The sequence below is a fragment of the Carassius auratus genome, unplaced genomic scaffold (assembly GCF_003368295.1).
Source record: "Carassius auratus strain Wakin unplaced genomic scaffold, ASM336829v1 scaf_tig00017980, whole genome shotgun sequence".
NCBI classification, from domain to species: Eukaryota; Metazoa; Chordata; class Actinopteri; order Cypriniformes; family Cyprinidae; genus Carassius; species Carassius auratus.
Genome location: NW_020524836.1, coordinates 20,587 through 47,370, shown reverse-complemented (window position 1 = coordinate 47,370; position 26,784 = coordinate 20,587). Strand labels below are relative to the sequence as shown.

General features: G+C 36.9%; 3 protein-coding genes across 4 annotated transcripts; 2 read left to right on the top strand and 1 right to left on the bottom strand.

Moving 5' to 3' along the window:
- Positions 1-2,164: 2,164 nt before the first annotated feature.
- Positions 2,165-4,115, top strand: LOC113075908 (DNA damage-inducible transcript 4 protein). Its single transcript, XM_026248563.1, has 3 exons — positions 2,165-2,322; positions 2,899-3,096; positions 3,195-4,115. Exons 2-3 carry the CDS (start codon positions 2,916-2,918, stop codon positions 3,680-3,682), a joined length of 669 nt encoding a protein of 222 aa, XP_026104348.1. The 5' UTR covers positions 2,165-2,322; positions 2,899-2,915; the 3' UTR covers positions 3,683-4,115.
- Positions 4,116-4,911: 796 nt separating this feature from the next.
- LOC113075907 (dnaJ homolog subfamily B member 12-like) lies at positions 4,912-14,397 on the bottom strand. 2 transcript variants are annotated; one of them, XM_026248562.1, is made up of 10 exons: positions 14,271-14,397; positions 14,013-14,152; positions 12,727-12,871; positions 11,832-11,977; positions 11,605-11,766; positions 10,659-10,732; positions 9,663-9,772; positions 8,330-8,502; positions 6,526-6,670; positions 4,912-5,582 (listed from the first exon to the last, which is right to left on the bottom strand). In XM_026248562.1, exons 2-9 carry the CDS (start codon positions 14,143-14,145, stop codon positions 6,552-6,554), a joined length of 1,062 nt encoding a protein of 353 aa, XP_026104347.1. In that variant the 5' UTR covers positions 14,146-14,152; positions 14,271-14,397; the 3' UTR covers positions 4,912-5,582; positions 6,526-6,551. The 2 variants fall into 2 exon arrangements, with proteins under 2 accessions (XP_026104347.1, XP_026104346.1); XM_026248561.1 differs by lacking the exon at positions 14,271-14,397 and having other exon boundaries at positions 14,013-14,261.
- Positions 14,398-21,033: 6,636 nt separating this feature from the next.
- LOC113075906 (acyl-CoA desaturase) lies at positions 21,034-25,858 on the top strand. The gene is made up of 6 exons (XM_026248560.1): positions 21,034-21,298; positions 21,414-21,636; positions 22,368-22,498; positions 23,338-23,543; positions 23,971-24,203; positions 24,492-25,858. Exons 2-6 carry the CDS (start codon positions 21,426-21,428, stop codon positions 24,689-24,691), a joined length of 981 nt encoding a protein of 326 aa, XP_026104345.1. The 5' UTR covers positions 21,034-21,298; positions 21,414-21,425; the 3' UTR covers positions 24,692-25,858.
- The last annotated feature ends 926 nt before the right edge of the window (positions 25,859-26,784 follow it).

Below are 26,784 nucleotides of genomic sequence, written 5' to 3'. Positions count from 1 at the left end.
AGTGTAACTTCAGTCAGTCTGAGAGAGCTTCAAGTAATAGATTTCTTGAGATTCTAAACCTTATTTGCTTTGCTTGCTTAATTCTTTGTCCTAAAGAAACGGTTTATTATTCACAGTTGAAGTGGTCAAAGTCTTTCTTTCAAATGGACAAACAGCTTTAAGTTTTAACCAGGAAACCCTCAGCTAATTACAGCATTTCATAGAAGTCATAAGGATCATTATACAACTGTAAATGAGTTTTACACAACATGTGTTTGATCCAAAGCAATCTGTTGTTACATTTATAGTCACCCTCCAGTACACCATGTTTTAGTATTAAACTCACAACCTAGTTATAGATAAATACTGAGGAGAAAGTTTCCCAAAGTAATCACATCTCTATAATACATGTATTAGCAATAATGATAGAACAAACACTACTTACGACACTATTTGTGTGTCTGCTACATGGAAACATATGTAAAGTCAGAATTGTGAGACGTAAAGTCAGAATAGTGAGATGTAAATAAGAAATGGTAAATAAATAATGTATAAATCATGTATTTACTGGATGACTGTAATTTAATCCTCAGAATATCTGCTGTGATAATACATGCTAAGATTGCATCCGTCCTCAGGACTGAGGAGTTTTTTTCATGCACTAAGCGTCTTTAAAGCACATTTGGCAAAGGTCAGATCTTCAGTTGTCCTCAAGCCCAGTTCTGCTGAGGTGTGAGGAATCAGCAGGCCTTTCTAAAAGCACCACATAAAACACGTGCTATAGTCTACCACTGATTTTACACAGAAAAACTCTTCAGAAAGTCATTTTCTGAGGCCCATTAATGTTTGTGTGTTCATACAGCTGAACCGATTCAGATGCATTATATGCAAAAGCTTCAGCAGGATTTGAGAGGAAACACACCCTTGGCTAGCAAACAGAAGACAGGAATGTGCTTGTCTGTGTGTGACGGTCTCTGCTGACCAGCAACAGGCCTTCAATCTAAACTAGGAAACATTTAACCCTTCATGAACCTCCCCCGACAGCAGCACTTCACACTTTACTGGCCAAATACAGCCACTTTAACTCTTAATCAAATTACATCTTGCTTTATTATGAACTCCTTCCAGTGAACACTAGTTTTTACCTTTGTTGGAGTTTTAATGTACCAAAGTGTGTTAGTTTAAGGGATTTCATGTCAAAACTCCCAACAAATTCAGAGCATTACTTTTAAATGGTTAAAATGTGAAAACAGGGTTAATGTATCCTTAGACTTTTTAAAATATTATTTTGGGTTAAAAAAAAGACTAAAGAAAGTGTACATTTATGAGAAACCCCCTAAAAATTCAGACTCCTGAATGTAACTTTTGGCACTTTTAGTTTTGGTTTTATTGGCTAAAAAAAGTGTTTTACTGTATTTTTTTTTTAACTATTAATACTTTATTTACATTAAACATAGTTTCTTTGGTATGCAAATCTATTAAGGTCTTTGAATAAAACCATTTTTTCTGTTTTAACCAGAGGTTCTAGTTTGCAATTAAATTTTTTATTGTAGCTACTCACAAGTTTTTGACCATCAGAAACACAAACGTGAAAAATCAGACCATTTTAAAGTTAACTTTTGGTGTTTTGACTTTGCTTTAGTTTTAATGAGTGTTCAAGCATGCCATTAAGACTTTTTAAAACAAAACTTTAGAAGGATAATTCTACCTTTGAGGTATTTTAAACTACAAAAAAAATGGCTTTCCAAAAGTATCTCATGCCAACAAACTACATTAAATAAAACAGGCATGAATTATTGGATAAGGAAGCATTTGACTGCAGTATTGAAATCATTGGTAATTGTGTGGCGCTTCTTGCACGTACTCAATGAAAACGCATCTTTAGAGTCAGTATTTCACAATTCTGTTTCGATTCGTGATGCAAATGACTTAATCGTCAAACCACAAACAAATGCGCAGACGTGAGATTGGCCACTGCATGTCCTGAGTGGAGACAAAAGGTGATGTGAGAAGAGCACCTCCTCCACCGCGGACAAAAGCAGGCTCTCGCTGATCAGCGCTGCTGCGTGTTACCAGGCGAACTCGGGACGCGAAAGACGTGACAGAGACGCCGATAGGCTGGAAACTCACAGGGGGCGTGGCCAGCGCCAGCACTATATAAGCAGGCGCAGAAAGCATTGCGTCAGTGTTTGCAGAGAGCTCACTGCGGATACTTCCAGCTGCTGCACTTATTCCGCTTCGCACTCGGCTTTGTTGGTCACTGGTCTTTGTTGCGAACTATTTCATCTGCCGGGAAACTACCGACAATCCATCACACCTGAAGATCTACAGTACTGAATATCAGTAAGTGTCTTTTTTGAGGATTTTCAGCGTTTAAACAGCGCTGTTTTTATTGTCTCCATTGTTGTTCGTTCAAACCTTGGAGTACAATGCAAGACAAAAGTATGCTGCTTTTCTGATAATAACGATATTCATAACATCAGGACTGAAAAAGTCAAATAACTGGCTAATGCATGTATTTTTTTTTTTTAGTTAAAATGACTACTTTTCTTTGTTGACTGCCTTGTTTGCTCTGCAGAGATGATTTTCTTGCTTTGTGTTGTCTTGTTTTCCAGTAACAATCATCCAAGTATTTATTTATTTTTAGATGAGAAGCAAGTGACTTTACATTTGTTTAAAGACTAAATCTCAATGTTTAGTGAGTTTATGCTTCTTAAAATAACAGAAACCTGTTAACGGGGACAGAAAGAAACTGAATTTCTCTAGTCATTTTGCTTGTAAATGCATCTTGATTCAAGAATATTTACATTTGTTCTGGGAAAAGCCACTTTTTTTTTCTTTTTCTTTTTGTGTGTGCAATGCACCAGCTGCTTTTGTGTCTGGTGCATGAATAATAAAACCAAATCTCCTCTCTTCCAGTCATTCTAGGACACACAATGCCAGAGCAGCTGATTTCCAGCCTTTCATCTGAAGACTCGAGTCTCTCATCCACACCAACATCTGATGAATCCTCCAAACGCTTGTCCTGGAGCAGACTGATGCAGAAACTGCACAGCAGCCAAAGCCTGGACTCTGATTCAGACAATCACAGCAGCACAGACGACGCATCAGATGCAGGTAAACACGCACTTCTCGCATAAGTTTCCATGCATGCATTTTCCAACTGTTGCCTCAAGTTCTCGAGTCTAATTCATGCATGCATCTGTCTCCCGCAGGTTCCATATCCCAAGCTGATCTTTCCGAATCAGACTTGTTTTTTGACCCGACCGAAGAGGCCTTGTGCAAGGAAGTGGTGCAGCTCATCGCACTTAACCTGACCGATGCCAAAGACGGCGTCCTGCACTGCTCCAAGCTCCTCATCCCTGAGACGCTCCTGGAGCACATCGGTCAGGAGCTCGTGCATCTGTCGGTCAGCGAGCCCTGTGGCCTTCGTGGTGCCCTCGTTGACCTCTGTGTGGAGCAGGATGCCAGCTGCGAAGCCGTGGGACAAATCGCAGTCGACCCCTACCTAGTGCCCACCTTCCAGCTCACACTCGTGCTGAGGCTCGACTCCAGGGGCTTCTGGCCGAAAATCCAGGGGCTCTTCACCGGCAGATCGCCTTCGTCTCCGGTTGTTAGACGTGCACTTAAACTGAGCACCGGATTTCGAGTTATTAAAAGAAAACTGTACAGCTCTGAAGAGCTTTTGATTGAAGAATGCTGAGACTGATGTGTCATGAACTTTTACTAGGTTTTTAAATGAAGCTGTTTGGTCTCACGAGAGACTTCTTCAGCTCGCAGGGCATTTGTAATGCAGATGTAGGGTGTATATATAAAGACTTTGACACGGTTTGGTCCGTTTATGTTGCACTTTTGCTGACGTTTTAGTGAAGCAAGAGTTTTCTGGCTGCTGTTGAAATGTTTACCTCAGGTTCATGGAAACCAATGTGGCAGCTATTTTCCATGTAACACACTTGATGTTTTTCTGTTATTCAAGTGCACGATTGATATTGTTCCCTTAGATCAAATGGAAGAGGGTTTTTTTTTTTTTTTTTTTTTTAATTATTAAACCATATGCATATTCCATGCATCTTATTTATTTGATATTCAAATTTTTTTTGTATTTGAAAGTGCAGAAAATAAATTATCTTTTTAAAGAAACTGTGTCTTTTATTTTAATGTATTAGGCCAATGACCGTATTTGTATATTTACACTTTAGACTTTTTTTTTTTTTTTTTTTTCTAAAGCCGTATGATTTGCATTAATACTAAAACGTGCATTATCATTATCTGTATTCTCTGGAAATCAGGAAGTGGAGAAATTATTACTGCACTTCATATTGTAATTGCAGCTCCATCCAGAGATGCCACAATCTTGTAAAAAAACGAACAGAACTCAAAGTCCATATAAACCTGTTTCAATGATCAATGGCTTAATTAGTGCAATATTTTATTTACAAAGTACTTTAATTAGTTTGATCAATATATTTGTGATATCCATATATTTTAAAGAATATGCTGTTTTACTGTAAAATGCATTATAAAGTCAATGCATTTAATATTCTTTGTAATGCAGCTTATGATGCATAGTATATTCTCATGAAAAACTAACCAGTTATTATATTTGATCTATTCATGGTTATGCCTTTAGACAGTATAATGCATTAAAACGTGACCATAAACCAATGAATCTACATATCAGCTGTTTGGACTTTCAGTCTGACGGCACCCATTCACTGCAGAGCAATCACTGAGACACTGATGCAAGGCTACATTTCTATTATTATAGTCATAGTCTTTAGGTCAACTAATGTTTTAAGTGAAGTGCATGTTTTTGTTACCCTTCCACGCAGTAGTTTTCCTTCTTCAGACGGGTGACTGGACGTGCTGAAACACATGATCTGACGTCTAAAACACTCCTGCACACACACACACACACACACACACTCCGTGTACAGTGGCACGTACAATCTTTATTTGTACTCCGTGAAATAATTGCAGTGCAGTCTCTCAGCGATGAAATAGTTTCACTAAAGTCATGTAGAAAATAAAACTTCATATGAAATAAATATTCCTATTCAATCCTTCAATAAATAAGAGCGGTGTACAGCAGCTGTAGTTACTCCTAACACACAGCACAGATGATCCCTGCATAGATAAATCTCAAACATACAAATATAAACCATTAAAAAGACATGATCTCCATCTAAACAAACTCAAATAAATATGCAGATATTGTCGTCAGATCTCCAGTCTGTCCAATAATGCAAAACCAGATCGCTGATTCCTGCCAGAGCTGAAGATGATGCTGAATTTAGAGAAACGATACCATGAACTTTAATCCAGGGCCAGAACATTCAGACTGAGAGGAACGTCCTTCATCCACAGGAGTCCAAAACACCAGCTCCGGTTTCACACACACACACACACACACATGTACATGGTCCTTAGCATGCATTCATGTACACGCACACACGCACACACACACACACACACACACAGCTCCAGCCCTCAGTAAGTCTTTCTAGTCCAGTTCAGAACTCAGCTCTGTTTTTCGAACAGATGTATTTACAATCCGTATGGCGTTCCTCCATATTCCAGACTGGAGAGATTGTTTTTGGAACCTGTTCAGAAAATAAACATTGATATGTTACTATTTATTTGAAGAAATATGAGAATCTTACCGTTTAGTTCATTATTTGAGATGAAAATAGCACATTCAACGCCGAGCAGAACACAATATTCTGCTCAAAGCTGAAGCACACACACTCTCTGAGTTCTCCAACACTGATCTGGGAAGAATTTTTCACATTCATTCAGAAGTGTTGGCCCCTTCCTGATTTCTTTTTTTAATGTTTGTCACACTTTAATGTTTCAGATCATCAAACAAGTTTAAATATTAGTCAAAGATAACACAAGTAAACACAACATGCAGTTTTTAAATGAAGGTGTTTATTATTAAAAGAAAACAGTGAATACCTAAAATACAGTTTTACTATTATTTAAATTTGTTAGAGGATCCAAAACATTAAAGTGTGACAAACATGACACAAAAAAAAAAAAAGAAGGAAATAAAGAAATCGGGGGCCAACACTTTTTCACACCACTGTATATATAAATGTGTGTGTGTGTGTGTGTGTGTGTGTATACATACGTCTTTTTAAAATATTTTCCATGTTTTATTTATTTTTTTCCAGGTGACTTTGTTTTTCAGTTTCTTACTAAACCTTAATAAACATTTATTGTTTTTAAATTTACTCTTATTTAATATGTCTATTGTTGATGGAAGTCACAAATCAATCAAACAGGATTATCTTTCTTATAGTTCCTGTTTTTTTCCCGCTCTGCTGCAAATATTAACAGTGTTCACACACACAGGGTCAAACGTGACTCTGAGCGTCCAGGAACTGAACTCTTCCCTGATTCTCTTCTGGATGTTCGTGTTCTAGGTTTGATTCTCGGGGAATGCATGAACTGAAAGCAAAGCGGCTGTGGATGTGTGAGTGTGAGGGAAGCAGGACTCAGAGGTCAGAGGTCACGGTGTGGATGGACGGAGACGGTGCTCACCAGGTAGTGCAGTGAAGCTTCATCTCTCAGTGTAGAGACGCCTGAACCTCAGACAGACGAGAGCAGCTCGGGGTTCCCATCCGCTGAGCCCGCTGGTACAGACCACTGTCCCCGAAATACCGCGCGCGGTACAGCAGACCCTCCTCTGGAATACACACACACACACAGACACACACACACACACACACACAGAGACACACACACACACAGAGACACACAGACACACACACAGACACACACACGCACACACATGCACATTTGTGAGTCAGAAGAGTCAATCTTATGAAATTGAGATTTCTACATCATCTGAAGCTGAATAAATGATCTCTCCAGTGATGTGTGGTTTGTTCGGAGGACAATATTTGTCTGAGATACAACTATTTGAAAATCTGGAATCTGAGGGAGCAAAAAAATCTAAATATTGAGAAAATCATCTTTAAAGTTGTTCAAATGAAGCTCTTAGCAATGCATATTACTAATCAGAAATGAAGTTTTGATATATAATTACGGTTGGAAATGTACTAAATATCTTCATGGAACATGATCTTAATATCCTGATGATTTTAGGCATCAAAGAGAAATGTATACAATGTATCGTCTATAGCTACAGATATCTCTGTGACACTGATGACTGCTTCTGTGCTGCAGGACACGTGTGCATTAATTAGCCAATCACGGCAGAACTCAAAAGTCCCGTCAGATGATGAAACGCTGCTGGTTCAGGCAGTGACTCATCAGTGAAATGTGTTTGAACTTCTCTTGAATATCTCTAGAACTCGAGCTGATTCATGGATCGCGAGACGAATGATGGTAAAGGAAGTGAGAAAGCGCAGCCAGTTCTGACAGGCTCTCAGCAAACCAATCTGCTTCAGTTCCCAAAAAGAGTCTGGTTCGGACGTGTGTGTCATGAAGCGTCACACACTCACCTGATTGGTCTGGTCTCATCCGGCTGAACTGGCTCAGTTATGATCACACTATTACTACGAGCTCTTAAAGGGCCAGTCCACACAGAAACAACAGCTCTGTCATCACTTCCTCACACTGTGTGTGATTCACTTGTGATGTAGAGAATGTTGGTTTCTCTATTGATACGATTTGGTCAAGATATAGATATATATAGATATATATAAAGAAATGGAATTTTGTCCATCAAGCGTGGATTATACTGCTCAAGTGTGTCAGTAAAGACATGTGTAATGCTACAGTAGATACAGTAGTGTGTTTGTGTCTGAGAGTGTGTGTGTGTGTGTGTGTCAGTGTGTCGCTCTGTTTGTGTGTGTGTGTGTGTGTGTGTGTGTGTGTGAATGTCAGTGTGTCTCTGTGTGTGTGTGTGTGTGAATGTCAGTGTGTGTGTGTGTGTGTGTGTGTGTGTGTGTGTGTGAATGTCAGTGTGTGTGTGTGTGTGTGTGTGTGTGTGTGTTTCAGTGTGTGTGTGTGTGTCTCTGTGTGTGTGTGTGTATATCATATCAGGACACAACTCTGTATAATGACATGGGTATAACACAGGTATTACAAGGAGAGGGTGACTTATGAGGACATAACCCATGTCCCCATTTTTCAAAACACTTATAAATCATACAGAATGAGTTTTTTTGAGAAAGTAAAATTGCAGAAAGTTTCCTGTGAGGGTTAGGGTTAGGTGTAGGGTTGGTGTAGGGACATAGAATATACAGTTTGTACAGAATAACAACCATTACACCTATGGGATGAACACACTTTACACAAAAACAAACGTGTGTGTGTGTGTGTGTGTGTGTGTGTCTCTCTGTTTGTCTCTGTGTGTGTGTGTGTGTGTGTGTCGTACTCTGTTGTCTCTCTCTCCAGCAGTTGTTCCTGAGGTTGGAGATGTAGTCTTCCTCCACGCTGCTCTCGACTCGTGTCAGACTCGCGCCGCTGTAGTCCTGCGAGAATCGCTCGTTCACGTAATACGTCACGCCCAGATGCTCCGTCACGCGCTTGTGTGTGTGACCCGCTGACCTGTGACACACACACGTGAAAGACATGATAAGAGTTCAACACACAGAGAGAAAACAGTTATTACTCTCTGTATTAGTACCACTGAGATAAGTGTGTGTTAATATAGCGGATAAATCTGATTTTATGTTCTAGTATTGTTGTTGTGCAAGTGTATAAAGAGAGCACTGAGGGTCAGAGGTCACAGGTTCAGACTTCTAGATGATTCCTCTTCGTGAAGATCCGTCAGGGTCAAAGGTTAAGAGTTCATTCAGAGTTTGAATCTCTCGGATCTCTCTCGACCAATCAGACGAGATCTCAGGTGATTGACAGAACACATCTGTCTTCTACAGTGTTACATTCACATTCAGATGATACGAACAATCAATCAGTTCAACTGTTAAACATTACAACAATTATTTAAAAACTGAGCTTTTTTAATAAATATACATCACAATAATAAAGAATAAATCTGTCATGAAAGCTGAAATGTTTATATTTCAAAAACATATGAATGTATAATTTAAAATCTTATATAAATATATATATGACTGTGTATAGACACAACTTTTTGTTATTTTAAGTGTTAATTATTAAATAAATTTGATTAACGGATTATGAAATAAACTTTATTTTCAGATGAAAAAAATCATTAAAAAAAAACTGTTGCAAAACTGGCCCAAAACCTATGACCATGAAACTAATAATGATAGAGACGTGCAAACACTGAGGCAGTGCACTGGTGCTTGTTATCTGTGCTCACAGCTGTGATTAATATAAACTCTGACATTAAATGATTTCTAGGTCAGATGTAAGGTCATGTAATGTGAGTGACACTGATCATGTGACACAAGCTCAGGTTTCCTTAGGAACATGTCAATCAAAATCAAGAGTCATGTGTCACTCAGTCCACAACCTGAAACTTTAAATATATATAAGATTTTGAAGTAAAGCACTTTGTATAACCATTGTGTTTGTGATGTGCTATAGAAATAAAATGAAGCCTTGTTCCTGCTGTAGAACTTCATCTAATCGACTGATTCTGATAACGAGAGCGTTTGTGTGCTGAAGATATCTGAAGGAGCAAATGTGACTACTGGAAGAACAACTGTGCTGTTTAAAGTGTGAAAGTAGATAAAGAGAGAGAGAGATAAACCGAGAGAGAGAGAGAGAGAGAGACTCACGGTCTGAAGCTGAGGCTGTAGGGAGGGTTGGTCACCATCATCTGACTGAGCGCTGATACGAAGACAAGGATGAGGATGGGCATCAACTGCATGAGAAGAGCAAGACCGCCCTAAACACACACACACACACACACACACACACACAATCATATTAATCGGCCCTCCTACTCTCCATCACAGTCTGATCGACTCATAAACGTGTTTTTGGCGCCCTCTGCTGTTTGATTCAGAGAATACAGCTCAGCGAGATCAACTGTTGCCGCTTCAGAACCCACAGTTCAGGTACTTCAAGTGAATTTTGTAAATGAAAATCAGTCTGAACTGTATAAATGCTATATTTTATATAGTTTCAAAAACATAGTCATTTTTAATATTGAAAGACAAGTATTATATTTATTTTTAATTAATAAAATTGTATAAATGCTATATTTCCTAGTTTCATAAATTAAAATTATTTTTATACATATTTTATAATTTTACTTTTTTATATATTTATATAATTTCATATTTTTTTAATTAAAAACCATTTACAAAAACAAAGTAATTTTAATATTGCAAAACAAGTATTATATTTATTTTTAATTAATAGTTAATTTCGTTAATTACAATTGTTTATATTTTGCTTACATATATACATATATATATATATATATATACACACACATTTTTATAGCTAACAATTTTAATATTAGACAAAAATAGTAATTTTAATATTGCAAGTATTATATTTCTATTTGCACAAAATAATAATAATAATAATAATAATATAAACTGTGTGTAATGAGTATGCAGTACAAAGTATTTCTTAATGCTTATGATGAGTATGAGACATATAATATGTCCTTCCACAGGACTTAAGAAGTGACCTGCAGCAAAAGCTAAGAGGTTACTGAAAACGACACAAACATGAGAAGAAAGCATTTCCCATCCACTGACACACACACACACACACACACACACACAATTCTCCTGAATGAACAGAGCTCGTGTCCTCACCCCTCGCTGTTCTCCTCTCTCGCCCTGATTCTGATTAAAGCGCATCCGTCCATTACTGTACATGTGAACATTACCTGAAAGAAACACAGTCACGTCTTTATTCAGAGCCTCAGGGATTCATGGGACTGTGTGTGTGACGTCTGAGACACAGATGAACTAAAAGTATGTGTCCAGGTCATATTTCACCCCAAAATTAAAGATAGAAATATGTAATGATATATATTTGCTAAGAGAAAATGATGAAAGAATAAAAAAAAATGTGTTAAAAAAACAGTAATGTATGGAAGCTTGTGACCACCACAGAATAATAATAATAATAATAATAATAATAAAAGAAAGCAGTGCTGTCAAACGATTAATCAAAAAATATAAAAATAATAATAATAATAATTTTAAAAAATCCTAAAAATAAAATAATATTAATAATAATCAATAAAAAAAGGGGGTTGGTTTTCATAACATATGTGTGTACTGTGTATATTTAAGATGTATATACAAAATAAATACACACACATACAGCATATATAAGATTAACATGTATATATTTATATAAATAATATAAATAAATTATATTAATAAATATATATTTATTCTATAAACATAACATTTCTGTGTGTATTTATATATGCAGAATTGTTTGACAGCACAAAAAAAAGTAACTTTTCAGACTTTCTTCCTCAAAATCACAAGATGCAATTCTTAGTATGATGAAATATAAACACAGAATTGCATGAAAAAAAAATTAACAATTACCATTTTATTTTTGTATTCCTGGGCGGAAACAAGCTTCCCTAGAAATAAAATCTTTCTTTTTATGAAAATGTCACAATGCTACAACAATTTTGTACATTTCTTTATCTATCTTTAGGTTTTAGGGAGAACCTTTGAATGCAAAACCAGTTTTCTGGCCAGTAAGTGATCTCAGCGTTGACCGTCTCAGACTCACTGGAAGGAAAGCCTCCTCCGAAGAACATGTTGAAGAGATCTTCAGGAGAAATATCGGCCTGGAAGTGTGTGTCGCTGGTCTGGCTGGAGCGGCCCGAGCCGAACTGATCGTACTGTCGTCTCTTCTCCACATTGGACAGAACTGCGTACGCGTTTCCTATCGCTGCAGCACACAACAACATCATCACATTCTCTAATAAAGAGCGAACGCTGTTACTGACGCTGTACCTTTAAACGCCTCCGTGGCTCCCGGAGCGTGATTCTTATCAGGGTGAAACTTTAACGCCAGCTTCCTGTAAGCTTTCTTAAGATCGTCTTCAGAAGCATCTTTCTGCACGCCCAGAGTCTCGTAGTAGTTCTTACACTGCTTTATTCTGCCGAAGACAAAACAGCACAGTCTGGATCTGGAGCTAACAAACACCACACAAGAGCTCAACTCAGACAATAACTGCAGAATAAATAAGAGTTAAATATTAAAAACGACAGTGTAAAATTATTAAAATGTTAAATCAAATACGATGCTATAAATATTATAATACTATAGAAATACTAAAATAACACTGATTTGGGTCTTATAAAATAAGATTTATGTTTATTAGGAAGTGCTAAATTATAAAAATCACATTACAAAATTATTTAAAACTAAAATTTAATCTGAAAATATAAAAATAAAATCTAATAAACACAATAAAAGCACATAAATGATAATAGTAAAATAATTGAAGGATTAATATATTTAATATGGAGTACTAAAATCACTATATTTGAAAAAAAAATACGTAAAAACACATTTACAAAAACTTATTCTGAAAAAAATAAAATAAAATTGGCACCAAACAGAAATATATATAAAAAAAGATTTACACACTTAACAAAAAAAAAAAAAAAAAATTATATATATATATATATATATATATATATATATATATATATATATAATAAAATGAATAAATAAATAAATATATATATATATATAATTTTTTTTTATTATCATTAAATATTCCTGCTTTTGGTTGCAGAATCCTTGAGTAGCTTTATAGTGGACTACAAAATATTGGGAAGATAACACTACAAAAGAAGGTTCTGATTCCTGTCTGGCTGTAAAAGCAAACCCGGTGGGCACCTGCTGACGGCCTCGGCCTGCTCCGCTGTGTAGGGTTTACTGGAGTCATTACTGCTGACCTCTGACCTGCGCTGACCTGCTTCTGTGCCATCAGCGGCTCTCTGAGACCAAGCCTCGCCGTTCTGCTCCAGAGACGCCAGCAGCTCTGAGAAACAACCAGAGACAAGAGCTCAACAGACATCAACACAGCTCCCATTACTTCAGACAGACAGCCTTTCAGACACATGAGCAGCACATGAGACTTAAAGGAACAGTTCACCCAAAAAATGATAATGCTGAAAATGTCTTCACCCTCAGTTCATCTGAGATCAGGATGAGTTTGTTTCTTCATCAGGTTTGTAGAAATGTAGCATTGCATCAGTGTCTCATCAATGGATGCTCTGCAGTGAATGGGTGCCGTCAGAATGAGAGTCTGATAAAAACATCACAGTAATCCACAGCACTCCAGTCCATCAGTGAACATCTGGAGAAGACAAAAGATGAAACACATCCAGCATTAAGATGATTTTAACTCAAACACATAGAGTCTATAATCCAGAATAACACTTCCTCCAGTGAAACAGTGTTCTGGTCTGAATCAGGAGAGAAATCTGCACAGATCAAGCAGCGTTTAAACAGATCTAAACTAATCTGTGAGAGACAACAGCAGATGCACTTTTTCACTGGAGGAAGTGTTATTATGGATTATAGACTCTATGTGTTTGAGTTAAAAAAGTTTTAATGCTGGATGTGTTTCAGGTTTTGTCTTCTCCAGATGTTCACTGATGGACTGGAGTGCTGTGGATTATTGTGATGTTTTTATCAGACTCTCATTCTGACGGCACCCATTCACTGCAGAGCATCCATTGATGACACACTTGTACATTTCTACAAACCTGATGAAGAAACAAACTCATCCTAATCTTGGGTTAGCACATTATCATATTCTGGTGAACTACTCCAGCATTATTGGATTCTAAGATATCAGCTATGCTGTCTAATGAGGCAGCTCACTGCGAGTTGAGACACAGCCGGATTAATGTGACTCTCAATCTGAGCTGTCTGTATAACATTATATGCAATAGTTACATCATCATCATCATCATCATCATCATCATCATCATCACAGACACTACAACAAACACTTATCACATCTCTCAGCAGGTCTGAGTACATCACGCACTAATAAAACAACACAAAGCTGCGCGTTTTCCCCTCAGTATGTGAATATATAATCCACTGAGCGACAGATCGGATCCAGTACCGCGGCGAGCAGGCCTGGTTTAGCCCGGGATCAGTGCGCTCACCACGGGCTCTGCGCGTCGGGAAAAGCCGCTGCGCTTTCTCCAGGAACCTGCGCGCTTTCTCCGGCTGCGCGTCCTCCAGAGCTCCGAGCGCGATCTCGACGCATCGCTCCGCTTCATCCCGGTTCACCTCCATCACTGAGCTACTTACAAATGTCAGATAATTTAATAAACACACGTAGAGCGCACCATGGAGCTGCGAGTGCTGTGGGCCGATAATCATAATAATAACGGTTTCCTGTGACGTGTGCTGGTGCTTACCTGCAGATGGCGCTCGTTGGCCCACGTGACGCGTTTAACGGTCACCATCATAAATCCTGGAAAGTTTTTCATATTTGTATTTTTTTTTAAATGTATGTACATTTATAAGAATATTATTTGTATTATATCAACTTTGAATCAAATAGCAAAATAAAAATACAAAATACAAAAAATTATATCAAATAAAATGAGAGGGTGTTTCCAATGGTCTGTTGGTGACATCGTTCTCTCATCTGACTGCCATGATCAATCTCTCTTAATTTTTATTTTATTGAAAGTCATAAAAAACAATATCGTTGAGTTTCTCTTTTGCTATTTGAGCTAATGGGATTGAAAAATGATGACTTCCACTGGTCCATTGAAACCAGTTCAAATTTCGCAGCGTTTTGTTTCGTTGATGATATTCATGTAGTAAAAAGTATAATTATTTAAGATTATTATTTAAACTAATCCATACCTGACATACAAATTTAAATCTACTCAACCAATCTCTATAAGAATTTAGTTAATCACACACGGCTGTGATTGGTTCATCGTGATCACCGCTGAGAAATGTAACCACGTGACTCTGCTGTCTGCTCGGCGGTCTGGATTTATTTATACATAAATAATGATGACAGCAAACCGAAGTTATTGTTTCTGCCATGTTAAGATATTGCAGAACTATTAGGTCTCGTATGCTAGTCAGAATTCAGCACTTGAAACACCTTAACAGCAATAACATATGAAAATGAATTGTTTATGCTTCATTTAGGTTTTTTTTTAAACTATTTTTCTAAAGTGTTTTCCATTGTATTGTATTAAATATATGTATTAATTTATTATTATTATTGACATTTATTTATTTATTTATTTTACATTTAATTCCCTTACACGTTTCAGTTTTCTAGTTAATGTTAAGAATAATGGAAATTATTGTCCCTGGCTAATCAGAGACCGAGTATGGGCCATTAACTCATCCCATTTTATACTTACCTTAATGCAAACATCCATTCCACCATATATCTTTCTATTTCTATTGATAGCCAGGCGAGTAATGATGACGTGTGCAAACTCAACACTAAATATACTTTTAATTTAAATTAAACGAATAGCATGCATTTCTGAAATGATGTAATAAATCTGTAGCCTTTATGACATATAATTTCCTCTTCTGATTAGCCCATATAAAATTAGATTTATTTAATGAGTTAGAATCAATATGCATTGGGTAATCTAACAATAATAACAATATTTGTCATCCCGCATGATACTGATCATATGTTTGATGGCACATTATGTAAAATCACATTTAAATGTTTGTTAATCAGGCTATTAAATATCTTTGTTATTCAATAATCGCACAGTAGATGGCGCTATGGTCCAACTAGACTGGATGCACATTGCACAGCTTCATCTCTATAACACTGTTTTGACTTTAACACTTTAACTGTCGACACTTTCTGAGTGTTTGATAGCCTTCATGCATACTTTTTCCTTTCTGATGTATTAATATATAATTTATAACTGCTTTCTCTTTTATTTCACCCACATTATTAGACCAGAACAAAACTGACATATTAAAACATTTAGTTATAAACCGGTGACCTAAGGTTTGCAATATTGTTATTAAAAGAGGTCTCTTCTGCTCATCAAAGCTGCATGCATTTGATCAAAAATACTTAAAAAATTGTGAAACATTATTCTAATGTAAAACAACTGTTTTCTAAGTGAATCTCTGTTAAACTGTAATTTATTTCTGTGATGCTCCGCTGTATTTTCAGCATCATGTCTTCAGTCACATGATCTTCAGAAATCATTCTAATATGATGATTTACTGCTCAAGAAACATTTCTGATTATTATCAATGTTGAACACAGTTGTGCCGCACAATATTTGGTTGGAAATATTATTTGTCAGGATTCACAGATTCACAGAAAGTTCAAAAGAACAGCTTTTTTTTTTTTTTTACTTTATTTAAAAAAAAATGTGTAACATTACAAATGTCTTTACTGTCACATTTGATCAATTTAATGCATTAAAATTGCTTAGTAAAAATATACATTTATTTCCGTGTTTAATAGCATTTACCTCAAACTTTTGAATGGTACAGTTTTAAAAAAAAAACATTCAGCAGCAAACGCAGTTTTTAAGAAGCAGTGTGGATGAGTGTGTTTCCAGGGTGTGTGTGATGTCAAAATAAGAGCAAAGGTTTGAATGATATCACTCAACATCATATCTGGATCAGTATCTTCTTCATATCAGTTTATCTCAAGCGTGACACATGAGGGGAAACTTACCTAAAGTTTTGACGATAACTTTTAACTCCAACACACCTTCAAACATGACAAATTAAGATTTCAAAAAGAGAACACAATGTATCTCAAACTAAACTACATTTAAAGGGAGAGTGTCATTATAACAGAAAACTCTGAGCAAATTGATTCACTACAATAAAAAAAAAAAAAATATATATATATATATATATATATATATATATATATATATATATATATATATATATATATATATATATTATTACAAATGAATAGGAAAAAAATATATGGGGCCAATTACAAATAATGCAGAAATGAAATTATGTAGACTCTACTTAGACGGTGGGCCGAGGGTCCGTATCTGCTTTACTTTTCGAGATGAATGATCCCTATGGAGGGAGAACCTGGATTTGTAAAGTTGGGACGGTTGTTTTATTCTCAATGATATGAAATGTGTTGCCACTCCCATTTATTGCACATTTTCCCCGAAATCATAATGTACGATCCGTAAATATGCAGGCAAAAGAGGGTGCCTACTATATTAGTTGAGCCAATAGCGCGGCAAGATACTGACATGGGATTATTACTATCCAATCAGATGTAGCTTATTTAGAACAGCTGTTACACGAATGATTTAGCTATCAGACACGAGCACCAGCAGCGCATTGATCGTCAATGACATTCTTTGTGTGATTGTAAGTATTCATTTAATTAGAATATATTTATATAAAATGTTTGTTTTGTACACTGTGTTGTTCAAACGTGTGTAAGCGTCTCGTTAGTGTCGTTTTAAGTAGGGTAACGTTTCAGCTGGCGAACTAGCAGTAGCCAGAGCCGTTTAGAATATCGTATTTAACGGCTCTGGCAGTAAATAGCATCATGCGATTACATATTTGATTTGGTGTAAACATTACATTCTAACGGTGACACTTCGTCCAACTCGCATAGACTACAGCTCCACTGTATGTTGGTGGATAATTACCTTAGACTCAAGGCGAACATGAACCTGTTGATGTTTAAGACATATATTTAATTACCAGTTAAATCTGACATAACGTTATAGAGTCCGTATCCTAATATTCTAATCAATATTCATACCGGAGAGCTAAGAACTCTAACGTTAGTTAGAACTGTATGTATTAGAAATAAGATTATCACTATCAAAGAACATAAACTGCATGTAAAACAAACAAGATTATAAGTATAACTATCAAAAAACATAGACTATCAAACAAAGTAGAATTATAATGTACATAAACCTGTCATACATATTTACTTCTTCAAGAGTAGCAAACACGCATCTCCCCACATGTGTACATACATACACACGTGTGCCCTAGTCATCTCCAAGTGACTTATTGTCAAAGATTAAACACTGACAGAGGTTTGTACATGGCAGGCAGCTCTTGCAGTTTACATGTGCATCTACCTTTAACACAATTCGTTTTTTTTACATGAGCAGTGCACAAGTTCCAGTATGACAGGTTGTCCACATATACAAGGTAGGTTGTGGATGCCTTCAGGAATTTCAAGAAGGGATAAGACTTGTGAAGTCTTGACTTGAGTGAGTGTGCCATATAAGCTGTAATGTTCACTCCCTCTGTTTCTTCCACAGATTTTTTTTAAAAGCAAATTCAGCTTTTTGACAGTCGAAGTACCTCGCGTTGTTTTAACAGCCTCTCCTCAATGATTGTTTTGCAGAAGTGCTTCTATCCATTTTCATATAGGTTTGTTTCTGTTCTCTCAATTTTGTGTGTGGTCAGATACCAGGTATAATCTCGATAGCAAGTGAAGTGATACCGTGCTTCTCTAGCCACCAAGTCCCTGTCTTGGATATGGAGAAGGAGAGACTCGTCCCTTTTCCCTTTGGCGGCGAGTAGCAATTTCCCGGCATGGAGTGTTTCCGTCCTTGATGTTAATGAGGCCGTAATAGGAAGAGTTAATTTTTGCATGTTTTTATTATATTAGTTAATTCATTGTGTAGCAATATTAAGTTTAACTCAAATCTAAACTCCCTGAAGTCATGTCTTTTTTCTATCTATCCTTCTTTCTAGATTTCTTTCTAACCTTTTCTTTTTTTTTTTTTTTTTTCTTATCTATTTATTTTTTTCTTTCTACCTGTCTATTGAACTTTATTGCCTTAACTTTCGGGCTAGGCTTTAAGCCAACTTAAAAGTTTGCCAAAACATTTCATGTAGTTTTTTGTACTAATCTCATGTTGTTACTGCAACTACACTGCACATATCTGTATGTGTTGTTCATACTGTATATCTATTCTGCTCTTATATTTAATTTATATTACTGTAAATACTACTTTCTTAACTGTATTACTGTCCATTCTGCACTGTACAGGTCAAAAGTTTAGAAAACATTACAATTTTTTATGTTTTTGAAATAAGTCTCTTCTACTCAAGCCTGAATAAATGAGTATATATATATATATATATATATATATATATATATATATATACACACATTTATTCAGGCTGTCTAATATATTTGATGAATAAAAGACTAAAAAGAAAAAAAAATCTAATAATATAAATCTTATTTACTAACACTTTTTATCAATTTAACATATCCTTGCTGAATAAAAGTATTGATTTAATTTAAAAAAAAAAAAAAAAAAAAGACTGTCCAGTAGTGTATATTGTTGTTACAAAATATTTGTATTTTAAAAACATAGCTGCTGCTGCTTTTTTTGTTCTGTTTTACTTTTTATTCATCAAAGTATCCTAAAAAAGTAACACATGTTCTGAAAAAATATTAAGCAGCAGAACTGTTTCCAACTTTGATAATGAATCATCATATTAGAATAATTTCTAAAGGATTGTGTGATAATGATCCTAAAAATTCAGCTTTGCATCACAAAAATAAATGATAATTTAAAGTATAATAAATTGAAAATCAATTATTTAATGAATTATTTAATTATTTTAATTGTAATAATATAATCACAATATTACACCCCCCCCCCCCCCCTGTATTTTAGATAAAATAAATGCAGGCTTGATGAGCGGAAGAAACTCATTAAAAAAAAAAAAAACATTAAAAATAGTACTGTTTCCAAACTTTTTGACCTGTACTGTATGTCCAATGATGCACTGCCTGTCTACAATATAATGCCAACCTTCCTTTGCAGTTTCTCTCTTCTCCTTTGTGCTCGTTTTATCTTCGTAATATTTGTCAAATGACTGTAGCACTCCCTGTGGTAGCCAGTGTTAGCTGGTTTGACTAACTGGTTTGTAGGTTCTTGGCTTTGTAACTTGTATGCCCGTACTGCCTCTTCTGCAATGATACCTTCTATGCCCTCAAGGTCTTTCCACAGAAATACTGATTTAATAAATTTCTCCCAACTTATGTCTGTGAAGGGAATGGTGGGTCCACCACTTCCCTCAAATATATGCATACAGCACTTCATGTTTTTTCATTTCATCCAAGTAAACATGGGCAGGAAAAAAAGTATTGTCTGTCTCATTTTTTCATGACGCTGTTTCCAAGCAATACCATTTATGTCAAATGTGTTAAATCAGAAGGGTGTATTTATTAAAGATTACAAAGAAATGACAGGATATCGTATAACGTAACCTCTACATTATAATTTTGTGTCAAACTGAATATGTAGCAAAATTAGGTAAAATAGTACAATCTTAAATCCTGGGCGCGAAGCGCGCCAGTGCATTCACAAACGCATCACCGACACTTTCCACGCACGCTATTGGCTGAAGGCAACAAATACGTCATGCAGGTCGGACCCCGCATGTAGCTGCTTGCTCTATTCGCCGGTAAAATAACCTGGAGAAAATTACCGATATTATAGTAATGTGCAAAGTGTTTGAGTGGCAACAATTTTTATTTGCTTTGTTGAAAAGCGTAGCGGTTACATATAATAAACTGGGTTATCCCTCGCCACAGATCGTTTGAAAACACGAAATCTCCCCTCGGCCCGCCGTCTAACTGTATATATTGATCTAAATAACTTGGTACAAAATAAATGAGCGAATCAATTTCAAGCGTGTTAGTTTTAAAGAACTTATACGAAGTAGTTTTTGCTTAGAACTTTGTTTGATAACATCTATGATTGCCCAGAAAACTTATTTTAATGAACTGATTCACATGCCCTTATTTTTTTAGGGGCCCATATAGATAATGCTGTACACTATAGGCTTTAAAGTACATTTCTGACACTGTGAAGCAATGAGGTAACTGTAGTTCAGCTGACAGGTCACTATAATTAATCTATTTCCTGTCCTGTTATCAGTATATATATCAATATTTAGCATAATTTAGGTGCAATATAAAGTGATAATCAAAGAAGACATCATATTTGAAAACAGCGATGCCTGCAGTGACAGCAGAGCCAGCAGGGGCTCGCCGGTGATTGGCTGCGGGAGACGACTCCTCGTCGGTGATTGGCTGCGGCAGACGACTCCTCGCCGGTGATTGGCTGCGTGAGAGGACTCCTCGTCGGTGGGCTGAGCGGGTTTACCGTATAAATGCACCGGCTCCGGTAAGGTTTGGTTGTTCTGGAATGATGCTGGTGTGAAATCGAGAAGGCGAACATCAGATGAACCTCAGCCAATCGGAGCGATCGCTAAGGTGGCCTCAAACTCCCTGACCAATCACCGCGCAGTATTTCTTCAGCTCGCGACGGAGCGGCGCATCACCGGCAGCTGTTTGCGTTGAACGTCACGCGTTTGATCATCACGGTTTCACCGGAGCGGCGTCTTTCATCGTTCCGCGTGCGCTACATTCGCTCGCAACATCAGATCGGTGAGTGTTTCATCTGACCCACTTTGTTCTTTATTCTCGCTTTTCTTCGGCTGCATCCGGTGTTGCTGTTGTGTGTGTTATAACAACAGAAGTGCGTGTGTGTGTGTGTGTGTAGGCAGTGGTCATCATGCCTGACAGGGACATCACATCTCCAGTTTGGCATCCAGAACCGGGGGCAGTGGAGGACGTGTTTGATCACACGTATAAAGAGAAAGAAGGGCCCAAGCCTCCCATCGTCATAGTGTGGAGAAATGTGATTCTGATGAGTCTCCTGCACATCGGAGCTATGTACGGACTGCTCCTGCTTCCTTCTGCACGCGCTCTCACATGGATCTGGTGTAAGTTTCACGCATATATACAACCATAAACCCTCTATACAGCATGCATACATGAACATTCCGTCATCATTTGATTATAATATACTCCATACTAACGTAGAACACAGAAGGAGATGTTTAGAAGAATGTTCCCACTGCACTTTTCCAAACAATAAAACCGGGCAGTCAAACTCCATATAGGTTTAAATATAAACGTAATCTTCTTAAATCTAATTTTCGAAATGTTCTAATACACTCAGTTAGTCCTGATGACATGCAAAAGCTCATAATATGTTAAAGATCATGTGCAAATGAAATTTTTATAATCTCAATGGCTGGCAGAGCTGGGTAGATGATCAGCTAGTTGTAATCGGTTACTGATTCCAAATTACATGACAAACAAATGTAGTAAGGTAATCCAGTGCATTACACATTTAGGTAATGTGTGCATTAAACGTTACACTGTGTCAAAGTTTCCCAGATGGGTTGTTTTAAGAGTTAAATGCTAATAATTAATTAAATCATAAAAAAAATACAAATAATAATTTCACAGTTTTAGAGTGAGTTAAAACAAAACACTCATTGAAAAAAGTGTTTTATCATATATTTGCTCAAAATGCATTAAAGGATGCTAAACTCCAGGTGTGTTGAACTGTGAGTGACTGAGACTTCATGTATGTGCATTAAAAACTAAAGTTTTGTGTCTGAAGTAGTAGATTTTAAAGTCACTTGGCGTCTGTCCTTTCCTCCAGTTTTTGGGTGTTTGTTGTTCAGTGCTCTGGGCATCACCGCCGGCGCTCACAGACTCTGGAGTCACCGATCATATAAAGCATCATTACCTCTCCAGATCTTTCTCGCCGTCGGAAACTCCATGGCCTTCCAGGTAACAGACTTCATTTGTCAGGATTGCAGACGTCACTCTTTAGTAGAATAGAGGTCGAGTGATGCACACTAACTCACAAACTCACACACATGGAAGTCTGGGACTGGTTAAAGCATAATGCAAGTGAAATCTCTATTATATTTAAGACCGTTATCTAGAAAATCATCTAAATTTTAGATTAGTATCAATCTATTATACTTGTATTTTGAATGAGATTTTTTTTTATTGCAATTTTTTTGCCATTTGTATTAGTTTATGTATATTTAGTATTTATTAATTTTTATTTATTGTTTTGAAGTCAATTTGATAATTTAAACTTAACAGAAATTAGAAATGTTTCCCTCGCACTACCTTTAAATTAAAATGTATTTTATTTTTTATATTTATTTTAACATTTATTTTATTGACCAAGTAACTATACATTTATGGTTTTAGTTGTCTAGAATAACCCTGGTTTAAACATGTGACTGCTAGTGAACTTGTAAAAAAAAAAGAAAGTGGTTAATCCCTTTCTATAAAGTTTATTATTTGTGTATTTGATCTCAGTCTCGCCAAAAAAAAAAAAACGTAGTTTGACCTCAGGTTGAAAGACTTTTATGGAAGCCTGTTTAAAAAAAATAAAAAAAGTAATTGCATCTCACAATCCTGACTTTCTTCACAATTACACGTTATAAAGTCATTGCTAAAATGAAGTCAGAATTGTTTTATTTAGTGGCAGAAATGGTCTCCCATGTATTTCTGTTTTAAAGATGCAGTGTGTGATTTGTAGCACAGAGCAGAGTTGCAATCTTTTTCATTAGTAGTGTAGAAACGAGCCGCTTCTTGATCTCCTGCTGTAGAATGACATCTACGAATGGTCTCGAGATCACCGCGTTCACCACAAATACTCCGAGACGGACGCCGACCCTCACAACGCTGTGCGAGGCTTCTTCTTCTCTCACGTCGGCTGGCTGCTGGTGCGCAAGCATCCGGACGTCATCGAGAAGGGACGCAAGCTGGAGCTCAGCGACCTGAAGGCAGATAAAGTCGTCATGTTCCAGAGAAGGCAAGTCACAAATCACTGCAGATGAGACCTGGAGCACAAAACCAGTCATAAGAGTCGATTTTATGAAATTGAGATCTATACATCATCTGAAGCTGAATAAATGATCTCTCCAGTGATGTGTGGTTTGTTCGGAGGACAATATCTGTCTGAGATGCAACTATTTGAAAATCTGGAATCTGAGGGAGCAAAAACATCTAAATATTGAGAAAATCATCTTTAAACTTGATCAACTTAAGTTCTTAGCAATGCAAAATTAAGTTTGATATATCTACTAAATATCTTCATGGAACATGATCTTTACTTAATATCCTAATGATTTTTGGCATCAAAAAAATAAATAAAATGTATGCAATATGTTGTCTATTTCTACAGATGACGTGTGTCAGTCAGAATGGTGTTTTAACGGAGTTTGATTGCACTGTCTCAGGTTCTACAAGCCGTCTGTTCTGCTGATGTGCTTCTTCGTGCCGACGGTCGTGCCGTGGTTCTTCTGGGGCGAGTCTCTGTGGGTGGCGTATTTCGTCCCTGCCCTCCTCAGATACGCTCTTGTGCTTAACGCCACCTGGCTGGTCAACAGCGCCGCGCACATGTGGGGGAACCGGCCCTACGACGCCAAAATCAACCCCCGGGAGAACCGATTCGTCACCTTCAGCGCTATCGGTACGTCTGATGTTCTTAGCAATGCATATTAGGTTTACGGTAGGAAGTTTACAAAATATCTTCATGGAACCTGATCTTTACTTAATATCCTAAAGATTTTTGGTATAAAAGAGAAATGGATACAATGTATCATTGCCTATTGCTACAAGTAACTCTGTGACACGTATCACAGCGTCACGTATAATGACATCAAGAAATGTTATTAAAAATAGAATCTAATCGTTAAAAACCCTTCAGGCTTCTCTTAGATTGTGGATTGATGAATCATCTCCTGCTTTGATTTCTCAGGTGAAGGCTTTCATAACTATCACCACACGTTTCCCTTCGACTATGCCACCAGTGAGTTCGGCTGCAAGCTCAACCTGACCACCTGCTTCATAGACCTCATGTGTTTCCTGGGTCTGGCCCGAGAGCCCAAGCGTGTGTCCCGAGAGGCCGTGCTCGCTCGAGCCCAGCGCACCGGAGACGGCAGCCACTGGAGCGGCTAACGACCGCCGTCCGTTCATCCCAACGAACGGCACACCGGAAAACAGGAGGACAATCAGTCCTTCCAGCGACGCTGTTGAAGCTTCCGCTCTAACTCTGTGTCAGATGACAAATGTTTTTTTTTTCCCCTCAGTCTAGCCTGTGAAGCTTTAATACGGGGATCCGGCCTGTTTGTGTAGCGCTTATTCAGATTTTCTTTCCGGCTGTAGATCTGTTCTGAGCTCTTGTCACTGACTCAATGCAGGAGCTAATCACGGAGCCCAAACCCTGCCAAACTTAGCTGTGCATCTCGCTAGAAATGAACCAAGATGCACATCGATTTAATATTCTAGAGTGTTTCATGGGTTAATATTGCCAATTGGTTTTGTTGCCATGCTTGCACAGATTATTCACTTGCAATCCGTTTTAATGGTTTGTGATTTATTATATTTTTGTGCATTTCTGAACACAGCACAAATGCGGATTGAGATTAATGTCTAATCCGTAAACCCACTTTGAAACGTTGACTTCTAATTAATAATTAAAAGTCACTTAGGAATCCAGAAGGAATCTGTCGCTGGATTGATTGTTTGAGGTTGCATTGATTCTTGATGGTTTAGTACTGTACGATGTTTAGCTTGGTTTTGTATAATTAATTGTGCAATGCCATGCTGAGTCCTGCTTTTTCATACGTCTTGTTCGTGTAAGCATGCTGTATTACTACAGAACTCTTTTCTATCGCAAAAGAATACAGACGGATGTCTCTGTGGATTTGCAGTAATTCTGATAATTAATGTGTGTTACGATGCCAAAACCCATCGGTGTTGCATGCGATCTGAATCTAGTTTACCTTTATGTTTAATCAAACATAATGCATTTTTTTTTTCAGTGCTATTTTTGCTTAGTTACTTGTCATTAATTTGTTTGGCAACTTTAAAACCATTTGGATTGTAGTTCTTTAAAGACTTTATACTGTACACACTGGACAGATCGCCTTATTTTTACTCTTGACACTTGACTTTGACTCGAGATGCCAAAAAACGGTTGTGATATTTCTCATGCCTTCGGCTCTTAAAACTAACGTGATGTTCCTGTTTGCGATAACAGCCTGTAATAATCAATTGACTCTTGATTGATGATCATTCACTGGAAATAAAGTCTGAAGCAACAAGCTTCTACACTTTCTGACACTTGTACGAATTCTGCATTTCATTTATACGGTTCTGCCAATTTTCTCAGTTTTGTGGCATTTTATTAATCATTTTAAAAGCTCTTGAATCTTTTGAAGCCTCGAAATCAGACTTTTCGTTATATCATCTGGTTAAAACTTTGATTATTTACAAAATTTCAAGGAAAAGTGCAAATAAAGCGAAGTTAACTAGAGGGAAATTCACTAAAGTTACTAATCAGCAAAAAATTTGTTCCGTTTTGTATTTTTGTCTACTGATTTATGCCATTTGTTTATACAGGACCGAGTTAGACAAACCAAACAACATTGCACTACAAAACATAATTCATCGAATCAATTAATGCATGCATGCTTGAGGGTTAATTATTTCTAATTCTCTTTTGTTCGCGAATCATCGCGAACATCGTTCGGTTTAACTCATCGGTTTAATCGGTTCTTTTACAAACGTAGGCCTATCTTCATATTTACAAGCTTCGTTTTGAGAAAGGGCTATTTTCTTCGATCATGGACCTGATTTGGACGAACATTCAATTCCAAAATAAAGACAGCAAGAAAGAGTCGAACAAATGATTCTTTCAGTTGATTCTAGAAAGATTCGAATCGATTCAGTCCGCGTCAATTTATGAAAATACGGTGATCGAACTTTCATGGTTTATTAACATTCGTCAATCATAATGATCGGATTGTTTGTGTTATGCTGATTTAATAAACACACAATGCTAGGAGCTTATTGGCCTTTTGATTTAAACACCGTTTCTGATCTCCTAAAGAGGTTCAGGAGAAGCCTTAATTCCTGCTGTTAAATGACAGAGCATTATTTTGACAGCTCATAATTAAACTCCATGTCTGTACTTGTCTCTCATTCTCTCAGGAAGGTTGTGTTTGTAATGGTATTTGTGCAGTACACTCATTTGACTCATACTGTGC

Excerpts from the sequence above, each read along its gene's own strand:
- LOC113075906 (XM_026248560.1), top strand. The coding sequence starts at position 21,426 with ATGCCTGACAGGGACATCACATCTCCAGTTTGGCATCCAGAACCGGGG. Across the intron at positions 21,637-22,367 it reads CGCTCTCACATGGATCTGGT|TTTTTGGGTGTTTGTTGTTC; the intron begins GTAAGTTTCACG and ends CCTTTCCTCCAG. Across the intron at positions 24,204-24,491 it reads CGTCACCTTCAGCGCTATCG|GTGAAGGCTTTCATAACTAT; the intron begins GTACGTCTGATG and ends TTGATTTCTCAG.
- LOC113075907 (XM_026248561.1), bottom strand. The coding sequence starts at position 14,232 with ATGATTATCGGCCCACAGCACTCGCAGCTCCATGGTGCGCTCTACGTG. Across the intron at positions 11,767-11,831 it reads AGCCACGGAGGCGTTTAAAG|CGATAGGAAACGCGTACGCA; the intron begins GTACAGCGTCAG and ends TGTGTGCTGCAG. Across the intron at positions 9,773-10,658 it reads AGAGAGGAGAACAGCGAGGG|GGCGGTCTTGCTCTTCTCAT; the intron begins GTGAGGACACGA and ends GTGTGTGTTTAG.
- LOC113075908 (XM_026248563.1), top strand. The coding sequence starts at position 2,916 with ATGCCAGAGCAGCTGATTTCCAGCCTTTCATCTGAAGACTCGAGTCTC. Across the intron at positions 3,097-3,194 it reads AGACGACGCATCAGATGCAG|GTTCCATATCCCAAGCTGAT; the intron begins GTAAACACGCAC and ends TGTCTCCCGCAG.